This window comes from Artemia franciscana, chromosome 14, assembly GCF_032884065.1.
Source record: "Artemia franciscana chromosome 14, ASM3288406v1, whole genome shotgun sequence".
In the NCBI taxonomy this organism is placed as follows: domain Eukaryota; kingdom Metazoa; phylum Arthropoda; class Branchiopoda; order Anostraca; family Artemiidae; genus Artemia; species Artemia franciscana.
In genome coordinates this window covers 20482531-20508820 of record NC_088876.1, presented here as the reverse complement: position 1 = coordinate 20508820, position 26290 = coordinate 20482531, and the positions used below count along the sequence as shown (strand labels likewise).

The 26290-nt window shown below is 34.7% G+C and overlaps 1 protein-coding gene across 1 annotated transcript in view; it reads right to left on the bottom strand.

Annotated features, from left to right (window-relative positions):
• LOC136035433 (dipeptidase 1-like) overlaps positions 1-26290 on the bottom strand; it is a 224095-nt gene that overhangs the window by 68292 nt on the left and 129513 nt on the right. Inside the window, exons 7-8 of the mRNA XM_065717242.1 lie at positions 14912-15062; positions 1960-2041 (exon numbers count right to left, since the gene is read on the bottom strand). Of these exons, the coding sequence (XP_065573314.1) occupies positions 1960-2041; positions 14912-15062 (233 nt within the window). The remainder of the gene's footprint in view (positions 1-1959; positions 2042-14911; positions 15063-26290) is intronic.

Genomic DNA, 26290 nt, shown 5'->3' with positions numbered 1-26290 from the left:
GCTAAACTAATTAATCAATAGCATATCGGATAAACACTGGAAATAATTGAAAATGAGGAATCGTCACTGGTTTGACTTTAAAGGATCTATCATTTTCGAGGATAAATCGTCCAGAAATTTTGATGTTTAGAAAACGTCCTTGATCATGGAAAAAGTCCTTATGTATGTATATTTTACGATATTTTTAGTAAAATTTAGTTGTAGTAAATATGTTTTTATAGCCAAATAGTTCATTTTTGTTCACTTTTTGGTGTTATACCTTATTTTTGGGAAAAGTTATTACAAATCTATACAAGTTTAATCTTTGTCTAGTGCGTTAACGCAGAACCTACCAAGATGTGAAAATCGGAATGAATCAGATTAGACTTTTGAAAAATCTTATTTTAACATTATTCCATGAGACTTATACAAAAAACATTATTCAACATAGGTGAATTTTCTGACGAGAATATTGATCGTTCATGGACCAATGTTTGCCTCATATTTTCCCAGTTTTTTTTCTCAACGACTAAATGTTAAAGATTTTATGCTTGATCAATTTATGAAGCTTGTATATTAAAAGAAAGTGTTTTTTGTTGATTTTAGTTCTTACCGACTCCGTAAAGAATCTTGAACTCTATCTCATATTTACTCACTACAAGATTTTCTTCATATAGTTGAAGCGTGTTTCAGCATTTAATTAGACATGTTTCTGTTTACTCAGTCTTCATCATAAAGGCCTGGAGAATCCTGCTGAAAGCAATTCATTTTGGGGCTTTTGATCAGTTTTCTCATAAATCTCTTATTTTTGGGACAAAGATATTGTGTAAAAGAAGATGATTAGAAAAGAACTACACGATTGACATTCAGATACGATAGGAGTTAAAACTCCTATTTGCTGCCAGACGCTCGAGAAAACTTTATAGATCAAATTAAATAGTTATATATTTTATTTTGCGATGTAGTTACGCTTTCTATACTTACATATTGAATATGGTATTCAGAGCCTCCACTTTCAATAATTTTCTAATTTTTTAAATTTCGCTTCTTCAGTCCCAAATTCCTCTACATTGCCATAAATATGTCCTTAACTTCAGTTCATGTTGATTACTGTTTACCATGAAAAAGATTTGTCAAGTCTAACCGATGGTTAGAATTGGGGCGAACTGAAAACAGCTGATATGTGTCAAACCAAAACGAAGAGAGATTTTTAGGAAAAAAGAATGTCATCATTGCCACTAAGAAAAAAAACCCCGTAGAAGATACTCTTGATAATAATGATACTAAATATTTACTAGGGGAATCTTCCGAAAAATAAAGGAATAGGATACTGTGGATATCAGTAGATGTCTGAGTTACTTTAATAATAACTTTGAAATTACAATGTACTTACTTCTGATACGGTAATACATAATATAATAGATGGTGTATAATAACAATAAAATACATAATAGAGGAATCTGATGCCTTCATAAAAACTAAAATTGCCTATATAAGTGGCCTGTAAACATCTATATCAGACGCTCTTGACGGGAAGATTGTATCAAACCCAACACTGCCTTTAGCATCTACTTTTCCAGCTTAGCGTCGTTCCTTAGAGAACCAACAACAAGTAGCATTAAAACTCGAGGCCGTAATTGAAAATTGGGTGAGTTAGATCACCTCTTTGAACACCACTTGGACCAGAAGCACCCGACATCCTCCTTCCGCTTCGAACAGTTCTGATGATCAAAACAACTTGATGTAATTAACACATATCGAGCTCTTGACACTGGTAAAGCAGTATGAGTCCTAATTCGAGACAATAAATTGCCCTTTTATTGTCCTTTTTAAAGCTCATTAATCCCCATAATTATTTTTGAAAACTAAAACAGGGCCAAACCCATACCCCTAACTATATCTGTGACCCTAGCAATAATGGCAATGTTGGTGGATTCGCTTCACATGGGATTTAATCAAAGATATAGAGAGCAGTTTTACCTTTCCATACGCTGTGATGCCTTGTTTCTTCGAAGGAAATAAGAACTGTTCCTTACCGCTTTCCCTCATAGCTGTGTCGGCCCTACAAATACACTTATGTTAGCATGCTCAGCTGTGTTAGTCTTAGGTGGCTTCGTCCTGTTGTGAGTTCTTAGTAGTAGTAGTGGTAGATGTAGTAGTAGCAGTAGTAGTGGTAGTGGTAACAGTAGAAGTAGTAGTAGTATTAGTAGTAGTAGTATTAGTAGCACTAGTAGTAGTAGCACTAGTACTATTAGTAGGGTAATTGTGTTTTATTCAGAACACACTCAATGAGTGAAGTTAGGTTTTTTGTGAAACAAACTACGATGCAGGTACATTTTAATTAGGTGAACCTAATCTAACCTAACCTAAATGCTCCTTCTCGTAAGAGTATAAAGTCATGTTGTGTCAATTGACGCACTGTTTTGTTGTGGGCAACAACCCCTTATCCTGGAAAAATATAATTGCCCTTTTTTCAGTCTTTGGCAAATCCCAAATCTTCATTTCAAAATTCATATTCAGACAAAATCTTCTATCACTATGCGTGGCAAACTAAATTGAGTTTTGTCTTTGTGGCTATGAAACCGGATTTTCTCATAAAATGTACCTGCATCGTAGTATGTTTCCCGAAAGAACCTAACTTCACTTATTAAGTGTGTTCTGAATAATACAAAAGTATCATTAGTGTTAGTGGTTGTAGTATCAGTAGTGGTAACAGTAGCAGTAGTAGTAGTAGTAGTATTAACAAAGTAGGCGGTATTGTGGCAAAGTTTTAAGCAAAGGCACTCAGTAAAGCCAACAGTCATAAAAACACACGTTTCAATCTAAAAGTTTCTACTTAAAACCCTTAGCCTTTCCCGAGATAGCTTTGTTCTGCTGAGGACAGCTCTTCGTTACTACTTGCACTTGCTTGACTCTAGAAACTATTAAATAAAATAAAACTAATTTTTTTAGCTGAAAATAAGCAGCGACATTAAAACTTAAAACGAACAGAAATTACTCCGTATATGAAATGGGTTGTCCCCTCCGCAATCCCTCGCTCTTTACGCTAAAGCTTTTAATTGTTTTAAAAAGTAGAATTGTAGCAAAGAGTAAAACTTTAGCGTAAAGAACGAGGGATTGCGGAGGGGACAATCCATTTCATATACGGAGTAATTTCTGTTCGTTTTAAGTTTTAATGTCGCTCCTTACTTTCAGCTAAAAAAATTGTTTTTTTTTTATTTAATTTCTGAACGTTTTTGAATTAATGCATGTTTGGTTTTGGCTCTCCGCCCATAAATTATCAAAATGAAATTTGTATATTAATTCTTTTTTTGGCTAAATGGCTTTCTCTTAGTTTTGATCAGACGATTTTGAGAAATAAGGGGTGGAGAAGGAGGCCTAGTTGCCCTCCAATTTTTCGATTACTTGAAAAGGCAACTAGAACTTTTAATTTTTAACGGACGTTTTTATTAGTAAAAAATACACGTAACTTAAGAATTCACTTACGTAACAAACTTTCATAATCTTATATTTTTATTATGTATACCAGGGGGTTTGTACCCTCGTTAATACCTCGCTCTTTACACTAAATCGTAAGTTTTGTCCCAATTCTTTAAGACTGACCCCTGAACCAGAAAGGCCGTAGAATAAATAGTTGAAATTACTAAAAATACTTTAGCATAAAGAGCGAGGTTTTTATCTCCTCCTAAATACCTCGCTCTTTATGCTAAAGTATTTTTAGAACCCCTCATATGCGTAATGATCTCTTTTCGTTTTAAGTTTCAATGCTACTCCTTCCTTTCATTTGAAAAAACGTTTTCATGTTTATTTTTCATTGTTTTCTTATAGTAATGCTAGAAAATCCTACGGCCTTTTCATTGAATTTTTCTTCCCCCATGACCGATTCCTCCAAGGAAAGATCCTCCAATATAGCCCCCTACCCTCAGCCCCACCCCCAAACAAAATAAAATCCCCCTGAAAACGTCTGTACACTTCCCAATAACCATTACTACATGTTAACACTGGTAAAAGTTTGTAACTTGCAGCCCCTCCCCCAGGGATTGTGGGGGAGTAAGTCATCCCCAAAGACATAGTTATTATGGTTTTCGACTATGCTGAACAAAATGGCATTCTCAAAATTTTGATCCGTTGACTTTGGGGAAAAAATGAGCGTGGGAGGGGGCCTAGATGCCCTCCAATTTTTTTGGTCACTTAAAAACGGCACTAGAACTTTGAATTTCCATTAGAATGAGTCCTCTTGTGACATTCTAGGACCACTTGGTCGATACGATGACCCCTGGAAAAAAAAAAAAGAAAAAACACGCACCCGTGATGTCTTCTGGCAAAAAATACAAAATTCCACATTTTTGTAGATAGGAGCTTGAAACTTCAACAGTAGCGTTCTCTGATACACTGAATTTGATGGTGTCATTTTCGTTAAGATTCTACGACTTTTAGGGGGTGTTTCCCCCTATTTTCTTAAATAATGCAAATTTTCTCTGGCTCGTAACTTTTGATGGGTAAGACAAAACTTAATGAAACTTATATATTTAAAATCAGCATTAAAATGCAATTCTTTTGATGTAGCTATTGGTATCAAAATTCAATTTTTTAGAGTTTTGGTTACTATTGAGCCGGGTCCTTACTACAGTTCGTTACCACGAACTGTTTGATATAGGGTAATAAGTTCCCAAAACGTGGGGTGTGATCTTGGTGCAGACTACGCAATGTTTCTCAACACTTATGAAAGCCACAAGGCCACTATTTACAGTAACTGATATTCCTATTTTTTTTAATGAATAAATCGACGTTCAGATAATCACAAATTTAAACTCTGATCCTCCAATCCCCCTTCAATAGGCAGAGTTTATATATATGTTACCACGAATGTCAAAAATCTGGTTAATGTCGACATTCTCTGGTGAGTGTCCGAAATTCCTTTTTCTCTGCTTGGATTTAATTAGCTTTGCGAGTCAGCTTTTTCAGTTTTATGCAATCTACGATGGTAAAACTGACAATTTAGTTAGATTATGTTAGTTTAGGTTGGATTAGGTTAGATAGATTGGGTTCAATTCGGTTGTAAATATCAGAAATGGGTTAAAAACCTAAGCTAACCTCACCTAACCTAATCTAACCTAATCTGTCATCATCATACCTTGCATTAAATTAAAAAAATTGACTGGCAACGCTGACTAAATCCAAGGAGAAAAAAAGGTACTTCAGACATTCACCGGTGAATGTCGACATGCACTAATTTGCAGACATTCACAGTAACATATATATGAAAGTAGCTGAACTCAAAGTAAGGACCAACATTAACATTTAAAACGAACGAAAACTATCGGGGGTTGTCCCCTACTCAATACCTTTCTTTTTACGCTAAAGTTTGATTTTGTGTTCCAATTATTTAAGAATGATTCCTGAAGCACAAGGATCGTTTAATTAAAATAATAACTTCAAATAAAAATTAGAATAAAGAGCGAGGTATTGAGGAAGGGCGACCGCCCAGATATACGTATTAATTTCTGTTCATTTCAAGTTTTAAAGTTGCTCCTTACTTTCAGTTGAAAAAACTTTTTTTTTTATTTAATTTTGATCATTTTTTAAAAAGCATCGGGAAATCCAACTCCTCCTCCATGGAAAATTCTCTTCCCCCACAAAAAAATTCTCCACAAAAAGATCCTCCCACGTACCCTTCCCCGCCAGAAAAATCACCCGTCCGAAAAATATCTCTATACTTCCCAATAGCCAAAACTATATGTAAAGAATGGGCAAAGCTCAAAGCTAGCAGTTTTTCCCCAGGCAGTGGGTGTCAAGTCATCCTCAAAGACATATCAATTAGATGATTTGACTATGCTAAGCGAATTGGCTGTCTTAAAATTTGATCGGACGACTTTGGGAAAACAGGACGGGGGAGGGGGACTACCTGCCCTCCAGCATTTTGTTCACTTAAGAAGAGCACTAGAAATTTTGATTGCCGGTAAAATAAGCCCTCCTCCGATCTTCTAGGATAACTGATTCGACACTATCACCCCTGGGAAAAAAAATAATCATAATTAAACTGCATCCAAGATTTTACTTCTGGCAAAAAATGTAAAATTCGACCTTTTTGTATATAGGAGCTTGAAATCTCTACTGCTGGGCTCTCTGATATGCTGAATCTTATGGTGATATTTCCATTGACATCACTTGATGCTCTTTGGGGTGTTTTCTCATTTTTTCAAAAATTGGACAAATTTTCTATGGCTCGTCAGTTGTGATGGGTAACAGTAAACTTGATATATTTTATATATTTTGAAAAATCATCAATTTTTTTTATTTAGATATATACATTGTTATCAACACTCTGTTTCTCAGAGTTTCGGTTACTATCGAGCCACATCACTCCTTACAGTTCATTGCATCTTAGATGATATGTGAAGGTTTGGAGCCGGTCAAAGCTAAAAAAATTATCCAATGCGTAATATTTTACTTATTAATTGCTTGATTTCAAATAAATATATGTTTACAAAGACAAAGAGAAAATACAAATATCAATCAGCATCTATCAATTAGTAACTAACGAGATAATGAGATCCTTTTCACAAAAGACATAGTTATGCTCTAATTATTATTTAATATGAGGGGGGTTGTTAAGTGGTTACTAGGTGACTGGTTTGTGATGCTAAAATGTTTTAAAAAGGTATTTTTGAGCATCAATGTCATAAAAAAATTCTTAGAAGTTTTATTCCTTATGGAGAAGAAATAAAAGTTTATAAGCAACAATGCTAATTTAAAACGAACAAATATTGCCACAAACCATTAGTGAGGCTACCACCCACCAAACCTTCTAAGAGCTGAAGTCTCAAGACCAGGTCTCTCTCTACCCACCCTAAAAATTTCAAATCGATCCCCCAAGCTTTTTCCGAGATAATGGAGATACGACGTTTCAGATGATCTGGGTACACATGTTACCCATTTGCAACCAACGGTCTTTACCGATCCAACAAGGGGCTCATAGTACGAAATTTTGTTTAGACAATTTGCCACCCATATCCTTAAACTTTTCCCCTCTTCCCCCTTCCCCAAGACAAGTTTTGAGGTCCAATAGCCCCCCAGATTTCCTTGAATGTCCCCAAAGTTGCTTCTCAGAATATTATGACGACGCATTTTTGACCCCGGGCAACACACGATGCCCTTGGATTTGGCTTGTTGCTCAATCGTTAATAGATTATAGGTCCCAGCAAAGCTTATTGAGCCAAATCTTTTAGGTGAATTTTTTGAACCTCTCCATATTTCCTCCCCCCCCCCTGAGGAGAGGATATTGAGGCCAGTTTGGCCCCCCATTACTTCCAGAAGATTTTAACCTTGCACCAAAAGCTATTCGAGAGATTTTGCATATATGCTAGGGAGACCCTCCCCGGGGAGATCCTCGAACAAAGGTTGACTCTAGTTCGGCATTGTGTAGTGACATACATGAGAGGTGTAGCATAAGTGGGAGACAGTCACAACGGCAATCAAAGGGGTAAAATTAACCTTGACTTGATGCCCATTTAATTGGACAATCTGTCTTGGCTTTTTCTACAATGCGCCATGACTTGAATTTTCCCACAACTATTCCCTTTTCAATTCCCTGTGACGATTTTTGATATGTCTCACTACTTAGAAGTTAATAAATTTTAACTCCCATAAGGCTTATTGTGCAACGAAATTTCGGTGATTTGAAGGCACAACTTTTCTTAGCCATTCCTCCCCCTCAACCAAAACAAAATATCAAGTCTCTTTCCTTCCTGCAATTTCTTGAAATTTTTAAGTCCTCCAACCGTTCGCGAGATACTGTACATCTGCCACTTTGACGGCCTTTTTAGACATAGTCTGTTAAGACTTACCTCTGCTCTCTCATCCAAATCAAAATTTGAGACCTCTTGACCCCCCCCCGACTCTTTGAATTTAAAACTCCATCTACCAAGCCACTCTTTCAGATACTGCATAGACCTTATTTTGTTAACATTGGACAATATAGTGTCTTTCAATTTACATTGCTGCTCAACCACGGGTAGACTCTAGTCACACAAAGGCTCAAAGTGCCAAATGTTTTAGACAGATTTGATACAAAGCATGTTTACACTTTCCCCTCCCATAAGTTAAAATTCATGACCAACATTGTCACTTCCGAAAAGAATTCCCTCAAAATTGATCCCCCAAGCCACTCCAAAAATGCTATAGATACGCCCCTCTGATAATTTGTACATAGAATGCCCATTGCTTTATCTCGCTACGTAACTGTGAATAAATTCTAACCCCATGGCAGCTTACTCGTATGGTGCAAAACCGCGTAGGTTGACTGGAAACCAAAAAAATATTTGGCCCCTTCCACAAATATAAACTTGAATTGCACCTGCCCTCTATCCTTCACAAGCTCCCCAAGATGCTGCAGGTGTGGTATTTTGATAATATGGGTGCGCATAGCATTAGAAAAGTACATACAAACGGCTGGGAAAAAGATGTATTGATGACAAATGACTCTTTACCTAGACAGTGCTAGAGTACAGCCAGCCACCATATGGCATTAGTTTCTTTGCAACTGGGAAGCTCAATATACAGTTTTTCAGACTATTAAATTGATTGGTCGTTTCAGAATTTTCAGTCGGTAGCAACTCGGTACTCTTTAGGAGGAAATCTTTATTTGGTACCAAAAAAATGGCAGAAAACGCTACTTTCCCTAGGCAAAATCTTTTTGGGAACCTAAAAATGACACGATAGCATTTAATTTACTCTTGAATGAGCCCTTTCCTGAGCTTCTCAGTCCAATGGTTTGATACAATCACCCATGAAAAAAAAAACTGAAAGAAGCAAAAGAAAAACCCACATGAGCTTCATTAAAAATTCCACATTTTGCTGCTTGGAACTTCTTTAAATGGTTCTCTGGTATGCTGAATATGATGGTGTATTTTTTATGAAAATTAATTGCCTTTTTGGGGGAGCCGTCCTTTATTTTAACTTTGTGATGCTCGTTGTTTTGATGAGTAACTTCCAAGATGATTAATTGGAATCAGTATAAAAAGGTAATTCCTTCGGTATATTAGTTGTTATAAAAATTCCTTCTTTTAGAGTTTCAGCTGCTTTTAAACTGATTCATTCTTTATTTACAGTTTCTTGCCACAGAATGCTTGATAATCAACTGGCAAGATTTTGTTTTAGGAAATGAAGCAGAAATCAGTGCAGTTTGAAATATTCTGAACCAATGAGTCCTTCAGCTAAAGAAAACTGAAGAAAGTTCCAATACAACATCTGTTCACGCTGTGAAGTAGATGGAATATAAGTTTTGTTCTTGTCTGTAAGAGGTGTCATCCCATCTGGGCCAAAGATTAAATTTTACTGAAGGATACATCACTCGTTAAGAGTGAATAACCGTTGAGAGGGAAGGAAACCAATTGATTTGGTTTTATTACTTTGATTCTCATCCATAAAGAATTCTTATGTATTTATACAAAAAGGCTTACCAAGAAGATGAAAAAAAAATGAGTGGACTTGTAGAGTTTTTCTTTTTTTTACTAAATATACGACAAAAACCACTTTACCAACAGTACCCTGAAATTTTAAAACATTTCGTGGTGAGAAACTGTAAGGAGTGACTAAGGTTAATAACGTCCAAAACTCCCCCACCAAAAAAAAAAGAAATCAGTTTTGATAACAGTATGAGCAACAAAATAATTGACTTCCAATTGTGTCGATTCCAAATACGTAAAATTCATCAGGTTTAATATTGCCCATTGAGAGCTATGGGTTTAAGAAAATTTGCCAGATTTTCAAAAAAGAAGGAAATATCCGTAAAAAATTAAGTCATCTTACTGAAAATTAGACTATCAAATACAGCATATCACAAAGCCATATTGTTAGACTACAGAGAATCCTATAGATTTCTTAGCGGCTATGCAAAAAAAACGTGGTATTTCACATTTCTTTTTTGTCGAAAGGGAAAATCACAGATGAGTGTTTATTTGCACATTCTTGTTGCTGTTTGTTGTTGTTTAGTTGACGTTTGAGAAAATCAACCGCTCATATACGTCCGATCCTCTTTTTGAACTTGGGCTTAGTGAAGCCACGTCACTTTGAAAAACGCACAAATAAAATTTTGGCATAGGCCACGTCAACACCTTAGATATCTTGGGAGAGTATTAGGACGTTGTACAGAGTGTTCTTGCTTAAATCACTGGCACTAGTATGTATATCACATCTCTATTCTGTTATTATTGCTTAAATATCTATGAAAAGAAACATACTCAAATTTAAATAAAACTAAAATATCAGAAAAAATATATAAATAAAAAGGTCAATCCAGTAAATTTAAAAACATCTATTTAAAACACTACAATTTAATTTAATTTTAACTAACTTTATTTTATTAACTTTATTTGTTTATTACTTAATTCATTAACTTTATTTATTATTATTTTATTTTATTAACTTTATTTTGACTAAACTGCAATTTAAAACATCTATAAAAGGAAACACAGCTTGTTTTTTTTTTCTTTTTCTTTTCCAAGGGTGGTTGTATCAGACCAATAGTGCTACAAAATCTAAAGAAGGCTCATTCGAGTGTAAAATAAAATTCCTAGTGGCCTATTTTAGTAGCTAAAAAGATTGTGCCATAGCAAACTAGCGGTTTTCTGAAATTTCAGGCGTACAAAACCACGGTTTTGTCCCATAGGTGGCCGAGTTACTATCGATTGAAAATCCTAGATACAAAATTAATTTAGAAATATAAAAAAATTATGTACTTAGCTTCCTAGTTTCAGAGCTAGTAATACCACGTGACGGTTCTTTTGGTCCAAAAGAGTCACGTACTTCATACTGAATATACAATTAATGTTATCATATAAAATTCATTGATTTCGAAGTTAGCCATGAAGATTTACAAGCTTTCAGGAAATTTGCTTCATCATTGAAAAGGGTGAAAATACTCTCAAAAGGGCAAATGATCCTGATAAAAATAAACTGACAGATACTTTTGTAACAGCAAGTACGAAAAAATAATTTTATTAAAATAAACAAAATAAACTTCTAAAGACGAGAGCATGATTTGCAATTTACTGAAAAAAATATTTTTAAACGTTTTACCTTCTCTTTTCTAGCGTTAACGAATCGAAACCGTCGAGACTTATAGGAATGAATATCAACATATATCAAGTTACTAATCCTTTTTCATTTGTTATTTTCATTAATCGTGGTCATTATGGTAATTTTTTCCTTGATGTTATTAGGAATATATTATACATGGCCGGAAATAAAAATTGTTCCCAGTAAAGCACAAATTGAGTTATGGGTCTTTAGAAGGCACAGAGGGTGTTAACCTTACTCCTCATTGTAGTAGTTTTTCTGTAAATTTGTGTTCATTTTGGGCCTACTTATTTATTGGCGGTAAATTATGATCGATTTGAACTATTATTGCAAATACAAAATACTACTGAAATACACGCCTGGAATAATATTTTATTTTATTTCTGCCTTATTTGGTTTAATGAATACTTTTCTAAATTTTTTAAAGCGAGAGAGAGAGCGAGAGAAAGAGTGTGTGAGAGAGAGAGAGAGAGAGAGAGGGAGAGAGAGAGAGAGAGAGAGAGAGAGAGAGAGAGAGAGAGAGAGAGGAAGAGATAGAAAGAGAGTCAACAATTTTACATTTAAGCAGGGGCATAGCTTCAACATGTTTATTTCTAAGGGGTCTGGGGGAAAGAGGGGGTTGGGGTCCACCTCCTGATAGTCAATGAGCATGGGCTTTTCTTCAGGGGAAAGCAGTGGCGGTTCTAGTCTCTTCAATTTGCTTATACTTACAGTAAGTATTAAGTATTATTATATAAGTATTACAGTAAGTAACTAAGTTACTGCCAACTACGACCTTTACTTTATTTTAATTAAGATACAATTTTAAGAAATACAAGATGATTAGAAATGTTAGACTATTTGTTTCAGATTTACACCCCTAAATTTTCTGCGCCTGGGTCGAGTGCCCCCTCAACCACTTTCCTCTAAGATCACCTGTGGGGGTTAGAAGGGGTGTTAGAAAACTTGTGAAAAACACAAGCCTAAATGTGTTTCAAGACGTCTGAACATTCTGATGATTCTGTTCCAAGTTTTCTCTCTTTCCTCTAAGGGAAAATCAAGTCTTTCTATTGAAAGGGGCTATCACAAATATGAGCCTAGCTGAGCTTGTACCTTTAATCGGATAATGTTTCTTAATTAATTGGGTCAAAGTTGAGCTGCTTTCACTGTTAAGATTATCTTCACTTTTGTTCTTGTGTTACTATAAAACGACGTATATGAGAATCAAATCCCTTTTCAATACCCTTTTCTTCTTGTTCAACTTAGCGTTGATTTATAAAGTTGGTTCTGAGCCAAATAAAGTAAGTAAGGAGCCCCAACCTTTATTGATTTCAGTAGCCTGTTAGAACCAATTAAAATTGACACAAATTATATTTTTAATAACCTTATAAAACACATCAAAGTTGAGAGCTGGACAAAGCTGGTTTTTACGGAACTGGTTAAGGAGCCGTAAGTTTGGCTATCTTACACCGTTGAACCTATGGATGCGCCTATTTTGAATTAATAATTTGTAGAATACGTAAAATCCCCGCTGTTCCTATCCTGTGACCACTGAGAATTCTTGCGCCTAATAGGAGCGGGAGAGCCTTAACTCTTTGTTAAATCTTTGTTAAACAAAAACAAAATCTAGAAAAATTACACAAAAGTTTTTTTTGGCGTAAATCTTAGTATGGGATGTATACATTTCCGGAAGGGAGAGGGGGCCCTGAATATTTTATTTCTAAAATTCCCTTCACCATGCGAAGCTCGGTGACCACTCACCACTTATTTGTGAGCATAAAATTTACATATATTGTTCGGGTTCACTTTATCCTACTTATAGCAGTTATTTCGCACAGTATGCTGATGCAGAGATAAATGTCCCACAAGCAGCACAGGGGTTACGTGAAATGCGATTAATAACAGTAATAATCTTCCGCACTTTTATGTAAATTCTTTTTTTGGAGCTGGTTAAAAGAAATATTTAGAAAAGAGAAAATAGCGAGAAGTCAGTATGGTATTGTATATAGAGGCAGTTCTACATTTGTGGGTCAGTATGTGAATCCAAAATGCAAGCAATAGGACCTTATCAGCGCTCAATAGTCGTTTCATTCACAATTAAGAGAACTTGGAGCTAAATTAGAATTTTAATTTGAATATTGGAAGTAAAAGATAAAAACAATTAGATTATTCCTGGAGCTGACCCCTCCCTCTACTTACTTTTCTAGCTAAACTACAGCCAATTTGACCTATCGAGCTACAATACGAATATTAGTAAAAAAAAGTATGTCTTTTTTTATGATTTCTTTTCATGTCTCTCAATGAAAAAAAAAACTTGTTTTGAACGATTTCCTGTTTTTCAGTGATTTAACTTCTGTCCTATATGCAGATATGGAGGGTGTATTCATGTCCATTTTGAAAGTTTTAAAACAAGAAAATCGTATGTTGGACTAATGGAGCTTAGAAAGTAAAAGACCCTTACCAACTATGAAAAACAATTTAATATGGGCAAACGTGGTGAAACAGGAAGTATAGTACATTTTTGCAATTTTGCCATTAAGGCCGTGATTAAGTGAACTTGAAAGCATCGAAATTCAAAATTGAAGTTAGGGTAGCCCTCTGTCTCTCAATTCTCTAGAGACCGTCGATTGTCATAAACCCTTCAAATAGCACTTATTCATTCGCGGAAATAGCAGGTTAATTATATCAACTTGTCAATCTGGCCTTTAGGGGTGTTATCGGCGATCTGAAACGATTCTTTCCGGCAAAAAACATAAAAAATTAATGTAGCTAAAAATATTCTATGGGACTGTTCGAAAACAGGAAAATACTTCAAAAAATGGTTGCAATCACCTTACAGGTTATTGTCTTCTGCTAATAATAGTACCGATTTTGTTCTAAAATCAATATCCTTCATAGAGTACATTTGTGAAAAAGAGCTAGACATTTTCTAGGATTTCTAAGCAATTAGAGGAAATAAAGCAAAATCCTAGCAAACGCTTTGTAGCATATTCAAGAAGCTACGGCCCGATTTTAAAAGCGGTATCTTCCACCAATGAATACTTGAGTATTTTTTAAATATATATTTTCAATTTTAACATGGATTTTTGAGTTCCATCAGTTCACTTAATCACGGCCTTAAATAGGACTACCTATTTACTTGATGATAAGGTTTCGAAGGTGGTGTATTTGTTTAAATAATAATGTGTAACATCTTAGTAAGTGTAATGGGCCCCCTGTTTTTCACGTTTCTTATAATAAAAATGAGGATGGATTAAATAAAAAAATTATCTACTCCAAGTAAAGAACGAAGTTGAAACTTAAAACGAGCACCAGTTTTAAAGTTACTTTATAATTTTTCTCCAGATTTTTTGGGGGCAGTTCCGCTTGCCCTACCTCCCCCTCAATGACGCCACTGCACTTAAGGTAACGATCAAACAGTCAAAAAACAGATCAAACTGTCTGGTGTCAGATGACGAAAATCCCAATAAGCTTAGTAAGGCAACAGCAAAGTGGTCATGCTAAAACTTTTGTGTGGTTTTTTCCTTGTACTAGTAGGCCAGTCCAGCAAAATTTGATATTTAGCTGAATGGCAAAGCAAAAAGTTGGAAAGAGTCCCTAATATTATCTTTTTAAAATATTTTACTTGAAAATATAACCCAAATATTCATGATTATTATAGGTTCATAGCTTTGCTGCTATAGTGAATAGCAGGTTAAGATCAAGGTTAGAAAAGTTGAGGACCACCATAAATGACAAACCAGGTTCCATTAATGAATAAGAACAGATCACGTTTTGATATTGCCAGTCTAATTATCTAAAGTCTTTTCCTAGTATATTGGCTGTAGTCTATAATATTGCCCAGTTTACAAAAAGAATATAAACGCCTACTCACCAAGGTGTGCTGCATGTATGAGTTAATGTGAGCATCCTTACTCCCAAATCATAGTACATTCTTAAAACACCTAGACTATTTCCAATGAGGTGTCCACCTTCAACTCCAAGAATACTTGCAATTTTACCGTTTTTAAATGCATCTTCAATTCCTGAAATATAGTGAGGAGCTGAATTGAGATCAAATCTTTGAAGTTACATTGATTAGCTAGAAAAGAAGGAAAATAACCCAAGGCGGGTCAAACCTTTTTTAGGAAAAAAAGAAGGCCTTCAATTAAAGACAATTCTTTGAAGAGCTGCAGTTTAGTTTAAGTATGCAGATATAAAATTAAATTTTCTCTGATTTAATTCAGTCTTAACGATATCCCTATTTCGTCTATATTTGGCATATTCCCTTAGTTCCTGATTAATTTTAACCATTCTGATGCCATTTACTTAACTTCGACAAACTTTGCTCTTCATTATAAGCTTAGCATGAAATAGACTCTTAACAATAATGTTCTTGATTAACAAAAACTGGGAAGAACCTCACAAAACAAAATCTTTTTTCTAGAATAGATACATGTCTATTCGAAGTTCCAGAGATTTCTAATTTTTTCTGATCCTTCAAAAGCGTACGTTTCTTCGACTTTAAACTTGACTTCACTGGCTGACAAAACCCTCCTTGAACAAAGGTTTTATATTCTGGCCATTTTTAGCCGTAACTGTAGGCTACTAGCCAAAAGAATGCTCGGAAGATCATCTATATTATGATTATAAGCACAACACTAATTTGCGCGCATCATATTCAGGAATATTGCAAACTTATGTTTTCAGACTTTCACTTACTATTTAAAATTTGTTTAATTTCAGTTGTTATGAGGAATGGCTCAAAGAACCCCGGTCATAAGGAGGGGATGATATACCTTATTTAAATGAATTCTAGGTTTAGATTATAAAATTATGTCATTTTATTACCTAAAAATTCATGGACAATAATCTTTTATCATTTGTTCTTATCTACTAAAATAATAAAGAAACAAAAATCGAACACCATGCATAAATATGTAACTAAGAACAGTGTATATCTGGGTTTACGTCTTCTTTAAAATAAACCACGAAGGGATAATCATGTTTAAGTCAACGGTATTGGTGAGGCATTTCTTACTGACCAGTAACATGAAGGAATCTAGTTGGGAATTATGTATGAGAGTTCTTAACCAATTCTTAGTAAACTTGAGTTCAACTGAATTTGTTTCAGCTGCTTCAACTGTAAATGGTGCAGTTGTTACCAATTTAAAAGACAATTAGCTTGCTTGAGCTGAAAACAATGGTTACGTCCTTCAACTAGGACTGAAAAAATAACACCGCGACGTAACTGAAATAAAACAACAAGCTCTATATGAAGGGTAGTGGTGCCTGAAGTTCATTCCTGCTTTGGGAAAAATGTAGCTATTAGATCAATATTTGCAACTGATTTCTTTTTTTCAAAGGACCCTGGAGAAAAAAGAAAAATGGCTAAAAATCCGCTAGGAATACTCTTAGGTTATCTACTATCATCTAAAATGTTGGTCGTAGAACTGATACATTGCGATCTTAGGTTGACTTGAGTTTGGCCGTCAAAACGAGATGGTTTGAGTCTCTGACTGTAATGTCTGGTGAAATTTTTCGCTGGATCAGCTTCCATTTTTTTAGAAAACTGGGCTGCACTGTTCTTTAAAATTTTTGTTTTATTCTCAGGTATTCTCTAGAAAAATGTCTTCGTAACTACAAGTATCTCGATTGCGTCGATGATGCTTATTACCTCTACTTCAAGTTTCCCTGTTGAAATCTTGGACTTGTAAATTGTTGGACTTGTACTTGTACTTTTTTTTTTCATGAGTGTAAGGCAGGTGATAAATTCGAAGTTAAGGATCCCTTTCAGAAGTATGCTGGTTTAGTTGCGCTTTTGTCTTCATATTGACATCCTTTCTATGTTTTTTGTCAAGAGCTAAGACTATTGCATCAAACGAAGTAACTAGGGCGTGTGTGGTTTCAGCCATTGCATTCCATTGGTTCTGTGATAAGTTTTACGGTTCTTCTTTTAGAGGTTTCTTTAAGGGTGGCAAAACGCTATGTAAATAAGCAGAAGAATATACACTTCTCTGAAGATACACCTTTCTCTTGAGTAGCTGGGCTTTCAAGAAAAATGAATTGCAAGTTTAGACTAATTTATAATTTTGTTTAGTCTGTAGGCCTGGCATGGAATGTTATATATATGGCAATAAAATATTCCAATATTTTCCACCAACCTTCATTAAACTGACCAGACATTGGAGTTGCATATTCGTAAGACTAAAACGCTAGTTTACCCGTAGGGATTTCTGTCCTTGACAGTGATTCGCTTGTGCTTACTCCCATACCCTGGTCGTTTCTCTGATTAAACTCGTTAGCATCTGATAATCTACCTAGGCATCCTTTTCTAGCTGATAGTGCAGATTAAGAGTGCAAGTTTATCAGAATGTGAAGCGTCGGTTGTTCCATTACAGAATAAAATTGTTAATTTAAGACTTTGGCAAGGATCTTCTCCCTGGTTTGTGCTCAAAACCAAGTCAATAAATCCGCTCCAGGAAGTTTTTTTTTCATAGATGACTTTGTTTGGTCTACGATGAGAATTGTTTAATCAAGCTTGAAGTGAAGGTACATATCTCAATAGAAATTTGTTCTATTGAACTTGTTTGGCAATCGAGTTTACCTTACTGTCCTAGAATCATATGCTTCAAACGCGCTTTGCAGGACTTCTATCATTTGAATCCTGATTACTTTTCCATTGTGTATATAAATGTTTTTTTAGTTTTACCCCGAGCCCCTGCACATAACTTTGTCTCTCGCTTTTGGTTTATTTATGTTATTCAGCTTCAGCCAATTTATCTAATCATTTTCATATAATAAAACAATATCAACCTCCAAAGGAGAGCAGAGCTCGTGAACTTCAATTAAACCAAACTTTAACAACCAAATTCCAATAATTTGGACGGGCTAATTTTGAACGACCAAATTAATAGAGATAAAATTGCATAGAGTAAAAATAAGCTTTAAAACAAGGGAAATAGCTGCCAGACGAGTCTCTTCGGAGATCATGTGATCGTTGAGAGATCTGATGGGGTTTTGAAAACTGTTTTAACTTAAATGAATCGATTTGTCTGTGACTGAGATCTACGGCAAAAACTGATAAGTCCCAAAATTAGCCTTATTTCTTTCTTTTATTTTTACAGATGTTTGGAAATATGAAAATCATTACTGAAATAGAAAAATGACTCAGATTGTCAGTCACTGATATGAGCACCTGGATACTGGCTGAAGTCAAATTGAATGAATCACTGATACGAAATGTCAAAAGAAATGGGATATAACACCCCTAACTGCCACCCTTTCTTTGGGCAACTGAAATTTGTTCTAGTTGATAGCTTCCTGTGAGACCTGGTAATTCAGATATTAAATTTGGCACATTGCATATTAATTTTTTCCTTTTATTGTCCTATTGCGGTCTTGGTAGAGTTTTAGAATATATTCTTCTTCCACATCTTATTTCTGAGATTGATTTTGAAGAAATTTGACTTGGTTTTCTGCCTTAGGTGATACATCTTGAAATGTCGAAGCATCTACCTAGAGGCAAGAAGTTAAAAAACTTCTTGGTAGAGTATTGTTTTAATTGAACTAAAACTGGTAAAATCAGTTAACACTGTTTTAGCGAAATAGTAATTATGCCATTCCACTCTTCCCGAATCAGTAGGTTTCATCTGTTACCACGCTGCATATGTAATAAATTGTCCCCAATGAGGAATAGCCTACGACAAAAGCCTACCACAATTTAAAAAGTAGCCATTAGTTTAAGAAAATTTAAAACTTTCAGCAGAGCCAGAGTTGATAGAACATTTAAAAGAGGTATAGAAATTTAGAAAGAGGAAGAGAAAAAAAACTCGTCATTAGAAAGCACATTAGTTTTTTTTTAGGTAAGTTCTTTTATTATTTCGCTATCAAAATCAGGCTATATGGAATCATAATTATCAGGCTATATGGAATCATAATTATTTTCAATGCTTCTCTATCTATTTAACCTTTATGGTTTACAACCGGTGAAAAGAATTCATGTCCTTTTGAAATAAATGACCAAATTACTTTCACTAATAATATCTGAAATACAGCGTAGTTTTCTTTGCCATTTACTTCCTTTGGATAATGGGATTTCACCAAGAGAAATATTGCTCACTGTTGTGGGAATAAATAAAATGTACCTACTACTAAAGACTAATCAAAATAACAAAAGAATGCAGAGAAATAAAGTTTTTGGTTGAAAGCCGCCTTAAAGATATTTTCAAGAAAAAATAATGTTTGACAAGAATACTTTCTGAAAAGTTTCCAACAAATGCATCGGTTTGTGGACCAAAGTAAAGAGAAACTTGGGATATTTTTTTTCCTCAGATAATTGGACAGACGGAATATACAAAAATATGATATATATATATATATATATATATATATATATATATATATATATATATATATATATATATATATATATATATATATATATATATATATATATATATATATAAATAAGTTGTCTGTTACGCCAGATTATATCTTCTATATATATAAAAATAAGTTGTATATATTTTTGTGTCGAGGGTTTGCATATGACGTCTGAAAAATAAAGAAGATAAAGAAAACAAACTAAAATGTAAAAACTGGGAATTGCATAAATATTTCGAAGTATTTTGACAATAGATTAAAGTAATTCGAAAACCTTAAAACAGATACTTAAAAATTGAGGTTTATTATAAATTGTTGAGAAGCTTGGCACGTGAAGAGGAATTTTTAGTATAGATCTTAAAATGACAGAAGAAACAGCCGAGGAAGCTGCTCAAATAGTTAATTCAAAGAAAAATTTTAGTATAAATCCTACAATGGCAGAAGAAACAGCCGAGGAATCTGCTCAAAGGGTTAATGCCAAAAGGCTTGCGGCTAAAGAACGCAAAACCGCGCAGTTAGATGAAAATCCACCTGGACAGCGAGAGTCAAAACGTATCAAAACTGAAAATGATAGCGATGATGATTGGGTTTGGGATTTTGACTTGGATAAGGTCAATAATGCCTACCAGATTTTAGTTAAAATGATGAAAATGATGGTGATTGCTAATCGAACATTCCTTGTGTCCCGGTCGCTTTCTCTTTCAGTGTCCCGGTCGTCATTTGTGTCCCGATGTCCCGGTCTGTAATTTCGTCAGTCAACAAACATGACGTCAGTCGACACACAAAGATGACGTCACTAGACAGACACACAGACAACTTGTTTTTATATATATAGATTTATAGATATATATTCTTTTTTAGTTTTTTCTTTTCTTAGTTTTTTTCTTTTCTTTTAGTTTTTTTTTTAGTTTTTTTGTTTTTTAGTTTTTCTTTTTTAGTTTTTTCTTTTCTTTTTTTTAGTTTTTCTTTTCGATGAGTTTCAGCAATTCATACCAACTGAGCGTTTCGCTTATGAAGAATAATATCTCGAGGTAAAAACTGATCACCGACCATAACGATTGCCACTTCGTCGATAGTTGGAGCATTGTATCTACACACATGTCGGCTAGTAGGCGTTTTGTCAGCGGAAATAACAATTTTATGCGTATCAGTAGGCATCAAATCGATTGCTGTTTCGAACAGACGTACTAAGTACTAAGTACAGACGTACTAAGTCGTTACGCGCCATATTAGTTACGCGCAATTGTTGTTGTGTCCCTGTATCCCACCTGTGAATACAGATAGATATATATATATATATATATATATATATATATATATATATATATATATATATATATATTTATATTAGCTGTTGGGGTGGCGCTTCGCGCGACCCCAACATCTAGTGGGTGGGGGCACTTCGCCCCCCCCAAGCCCCCCACGCGCGTAAGTCGTTACGCGCCATATTAGTTACGCGCCAATGTAGTTGTGTCCCTGTGTTCCACCTGTGATATATATATATATATATATATATATATATATATATATATATATATATATATATATATATATATATATATATATATATATATATGTTTTGAACTACGTAAAACTTGCGAATATACAACATTCTTCGCTGTCCCATTGTCTGTGCATATAAATAGATTGGTTTACCAACTCTTGAACATACAACTTATAATTGTCCATGGGAAAAACAATCCGTATTCAGATCTATACCTCATGATTCTAATGAGTGCCCTTGAGCTTTGTTGATGGTGATTGCTAATCGAACATTCCCTGTGTCCCCATCGTCATTTATATATCCCCCTGTGCCCCCGACACCCCCCTTGTAGCTGTGCCCCTGTGTCCCGGTCGTCATTTATATTCCCTGTGTCCCGGTCGTCATTTGTGTCCCGGTGTCCCAGTCTGTAATTTCTCTTTGAGTGTCCCGGTCGTCATTTATATTCCCGGTACCCCGGTCGTAATTTTGGCCCGGTGTCCCGGTCTGTATATAAATTCGTTTTTGAACTTATTTTTATATATATAGATCTCACAACGATCCAATTTTAGTCACATTTGGTTAAACCCGTGTCCTGGTGTCCCAGTCTGTATATACATTCGTTTTTGAATTGGTCTTTTTTTTAGTTTTTCGTTTTTTACCTTTTTTTTAGTTTTTTTAGTTATACAACATGATTCTAATGATTGCTCTTGAGCTTTGTTGATGGTGATTGCTAATCGAACATTCCCTGTGTCCCCGTCGTCATTTATAATCCCTCTGTGCCTCCCGGCGTCCCTGTTGTAGTTGTGTCCCTGTGTCTCTTCATTTATATTCCCTCTATCCCGGTCGTCATTTGTGTCCCGGTGTCCCGGTCTGTATATACATTCGTTTTTGAATTGGTTACCTTTTTATTTTTTTTTTATTTTTATTTTTTTAGCTTTGTTTTTCTCCTTTATTTTTCTTTTTTTCCTTTTTATTTTTTTTCTTTTTTAGTTTTTTTTATTAGTTTTTATTTTTTTTCTTTTTAGTTTTTTTTGTAGTTTTTACCTTTTTTTAGTTTTTTAGTTTTTTTTTCGTTTTTAGTTTTTTCTTATAAGTTTTTTTTTTTGTAGTTTTTACCTAGCCAAGGTTCGAACCTGCAACCTCTCGGACCTAGAACCTGGAACATAACGCGTTACCAACTCAGCTACTTCAGGCTTGAATACATTCGTTTTTGAATTGGTATATGAAGAAATAATTCAGACGTCATATGCGAACAGACAGACAGACATATATAACACACAAACAACTTATTTTTATATATATAGATATGTTTTTAACTACGTAAAACTTACGAATATACACCATTCTTCGCTGTCCCATTGTCTGTGTGTATAAATAGATTGTCAGGTTTACCGACTCTTGTATATGCAACATATAATTATCCATGGGAAAAACAATCCGTATTCAGATCTATTCCTCATTATTCTAATGATTGCTCTTGAGCTTTGTTGATGGTGATTGGTAATCGAACATTCCCTGTGTCCCGGTCGTCATTTATATATCCACAGTGCCCCCGGCGTCCCCATTGTAGCTGTGTCCCTGTGTCCTGGTCGTCATTTATATTCCCTGTGTCCCGGTCGTTATTTGTGCCCCGGTGTCACAGTCTGTAATTTCTCTTTGAGTGTCCCGGTCGTCATTTATATTCCCTGTGTCCCGGTCGTCATTTGTGTCCCGGTGTCCCGGTCTGTAATTTCGTCAGTTGACAAACATGACGTCAGTTTATAAGCAACTTCATGACGGAATAATGCTCAATCCTTATAATGACGTCAGTTGAAAAATATGACGTCAGTCGACACACAAACATGACGTCAGTCAACACACAAACAAACAACTTATATCTATCTATATATATAAAAATAAGTTGTCTGTCTGTGGATGTGTGGATGGATGTGTCAGGTGACGTCACCTGAAAAAACTGGATTAGGTGACGTCAAAACTGAAAAAACTAAAAAAAGGCAAAAACTACAAAAAAAACTAAAAACTAATAAAAAAAATAAAAAAGCTAAAAAACTAAAAAAACTATAAAGGTAAAAACCAATAAAAAACTAAAAAAAAAACTGAAAAAACTAAAAAAAGGCAAAAACTACAAAAAAAACTAAAAACTAATAAAAAAAGTAAAAAAGCTAAAAAACTAAAAAAACTAAAAAAACTAAAAAAATGTAAAAAACTAAAAAAAATAAAAAATAAAAAAAAATAAAAAAAAGGAAAAAACTGAAAAATAAGCTAAAATAAAGGTAAAAACCAATAAAAAACTAAAAAAAAAAAAGGAAAAAACTAATAAATGACGACACTCAAAGAGAAAGCGACCAGGACAAAAAACTAAAAAAAAAGGCAAAAACTACAAAAAAACTAAAAACTAATAAAAAAAATAAAAAAGCTAAAAAACTAAAAAAACTAAAAAAAGGTAAAAAACTAAAAAAACTAAAAACTAAAAAAAAACTAAAAAAGGTAAAAACTAAAAGAACTAAAAAAGAAAAAAATAAATGACGACACTCAAAGAGAAAGCGACCAGGACAAAAGGAATGTTCGATTAGCAATCAACAAAGCACCGGGACACAGGGAGTATAAATGACGACCAGGACACAAGTAAAAAAAAAAAATTAACAAAACTAAAAAGAAGGTAAAAACTACAAAAAAACTAAAAAGAAAAAAAAACTAAAAACTAATAAAAAAACTAAAAAATCTAAAAATCTAAATAAACTAAAAAAGAAAAAAAAAGGAAAAAAATAAAGGAGAAAAACAAAACTAAAAAACGAATGTATATACAAACCGGTACACCGGGATACAAATGACGACCGGGACACAGGGAATATAAATAACGACCGGGACACAGGGACACAACTACAACGGGGACACCGGGGGAAACAGGGGGATATAAATGACGACCGGGACAAAAAAACTAAAAAGAAATAAAAACTAAAAACTAATAAAAAAAACTAAAAAATCTAAAAATCTAAATAAGCTAAAAAAGAAAAAAAAAGGAAAAAAATAAAGGAGAAAAACAAAACTAAAAAACGAATGTATATACAGACCGGGACACCGGGATACAAATGATGACCGGGACCCGGGACACAGGGAATATAAATGACGACCGGGACACAGGGACACAACTACAACGGGGACACCGGGGGAAACAGGGGGATAACCTGACAATCTATTTATATGCAAAGACAATGGGACAGCAAAGAATGTTGTATATTCGCAAGTTTTACGTAGTTAAAACCATATATATATATATATCTATATTCACAGGTGGGACATAGGGACACAACTACAATGGCGCGTAACTATTATGGCGCGTAACGACTTACGCGCGCGGGGGGGCTTGGGGGGGGCGCGAAGCGCCCCCACCAACTAGGTGTTGGGGTGGCGCGAAGCGCCACCCCAACAGCTAGTATATATATATATCTATCTATATAAAAATAAGTTGTCTGTGGATCTGTGGATCGTGGATCAGGTGACGTCATGTTTCGGCTGACGTCATGAAATTAGTTGCCATCATTTTTGCTTTGAAGGTGACGTCATTCAAGTTATATAAGACATATGTTCGCGTAGAATTCTATTAATGTTTAAGTTTACAATGACTGATGAAGATGCTCAAAGAGTCTATGCCAAAAAACTTGCTGCTGATAGAGAAAGTCAGAAAAGAAAGCGTGCCGAGGAATCAAAAGAACAGCAAGGAAACAGGCTTGAGGCTAAAGAACGCAAAACCGCGCAGTTAGATGAAGATCCACCTGGACAGCGAGAGTCAAAACATATTAAAACTGAAAATGATAGCGATGATGATTGGGTTTGGGATTTTGACTTGGATAAGGTCATCAATGACTACCAGATTTTAGTTAAAAAAACAAAGGTTCGGCGATATGTATTTCATAGTGAAGCTGAAAAATAAAGAAGAAAAAGAAAACTGAAAAAAGAAAAAAGAGAAATTACAGACTGGGATACCGGGACACAAATGACAACCGGGACACAGGGAATTTAAATGACGACCAGGACACAGGTATTTAAGAATATCGTTCAAAGACAAATTTTTAATTGTAAGAAGACCGCTGAAAGAGAAATTTCTAATTGTAAAATGACTGAAAAACCTACCATGGCAACGGTACCACCATCGAAGTAGATAACCAGTGGGTTTACGGCCAACCTACCATCTTCAAAGATACCACGATAGGAAGACTCTACACCGTTCACCCCAATCAACATGAATGCTTCTTTCTACGCCTGCTTTTGGTGAATGTACCCGGTCCGACATCCTTTGAGTATTTGAGAACTGTAAACGGTACTATACATGACACTTACCGTAGTGCATGCCAAGCTCTGAATTTATTGGAGAATGACCAACACTGGGATAACTGCATCAATGACGCGTGCGAAACGTCAACCCCAAGTCAAATTCGTACACTTGCTCTCCATCAGCTCCTACAGAGTTATGGGAAAAATATAAGTCAAAAATGTCCGAAGATATACTCCATCGAAAACAGTTAGAGACGTCAGAAATGACTTTTGATTTTACATCAGAAATTTATAACGACACATTAGTTATTATAGAAGATTTGTGCGTACGTATGGCAAACAAACCTCTTCAGGATTTGGGAATGCCTCCACCTAACCGTATCGCTGCTGTTTCGACATGTGTAGAATTGGATCGTGAACAAAGTTACAGTACGAGTGATCTATTGTCGTATGTACAAAATAACATTTACAAGTTAACGTCGGAACAAAAAGACATTTATGATACGATAGACTCAATTTCAGGACGTATACAACTACCTGCTGATTTCTGTATTTTAGTGACGTCCAAAAATGAATTGATTGAAAAAGTATTTCCGAATATTCTAAAAAATTATAAAAATAATAAATGGCTTTTAGTTATTATAGAAGATTTGTGCGTACGTATGGCAAACAAACCTCTTCAGGATTTGGGAATGCCTTCACCTAACCGTATCGCTGCTGTTTCGACATGTGTAGTATTGGATCGTGAACAAAGTTACAGTACGAGTGATCTATTGTCGTATGTACAAAATAACATTTACAAGTTAACGTCGGAACAAAAAGACATTTATGATACGATAGACTCAATTTCAGGACGTATACAACTACCTGCTGATTTCTGTAGTTTAGTGACGTCCAAAAATGAATTGATTGAAAAAGTATTTCCGAATATTCTAAAAAATTATAAAAATAATAAATGGCTAAGTGAAAGAGCGATTCTCGCACCCAAAAATATAGACGTCCACGAAATCAACAATATTGTTTTGACCAAGATTCGAGACCAGGCAGTCCTTTGCAAGTCAGTCGACACAGTTTTGGAACCAAATGAAGCGGTTAATTATCCATCTGAATTTTTAAATTCCATATATCTTTCAG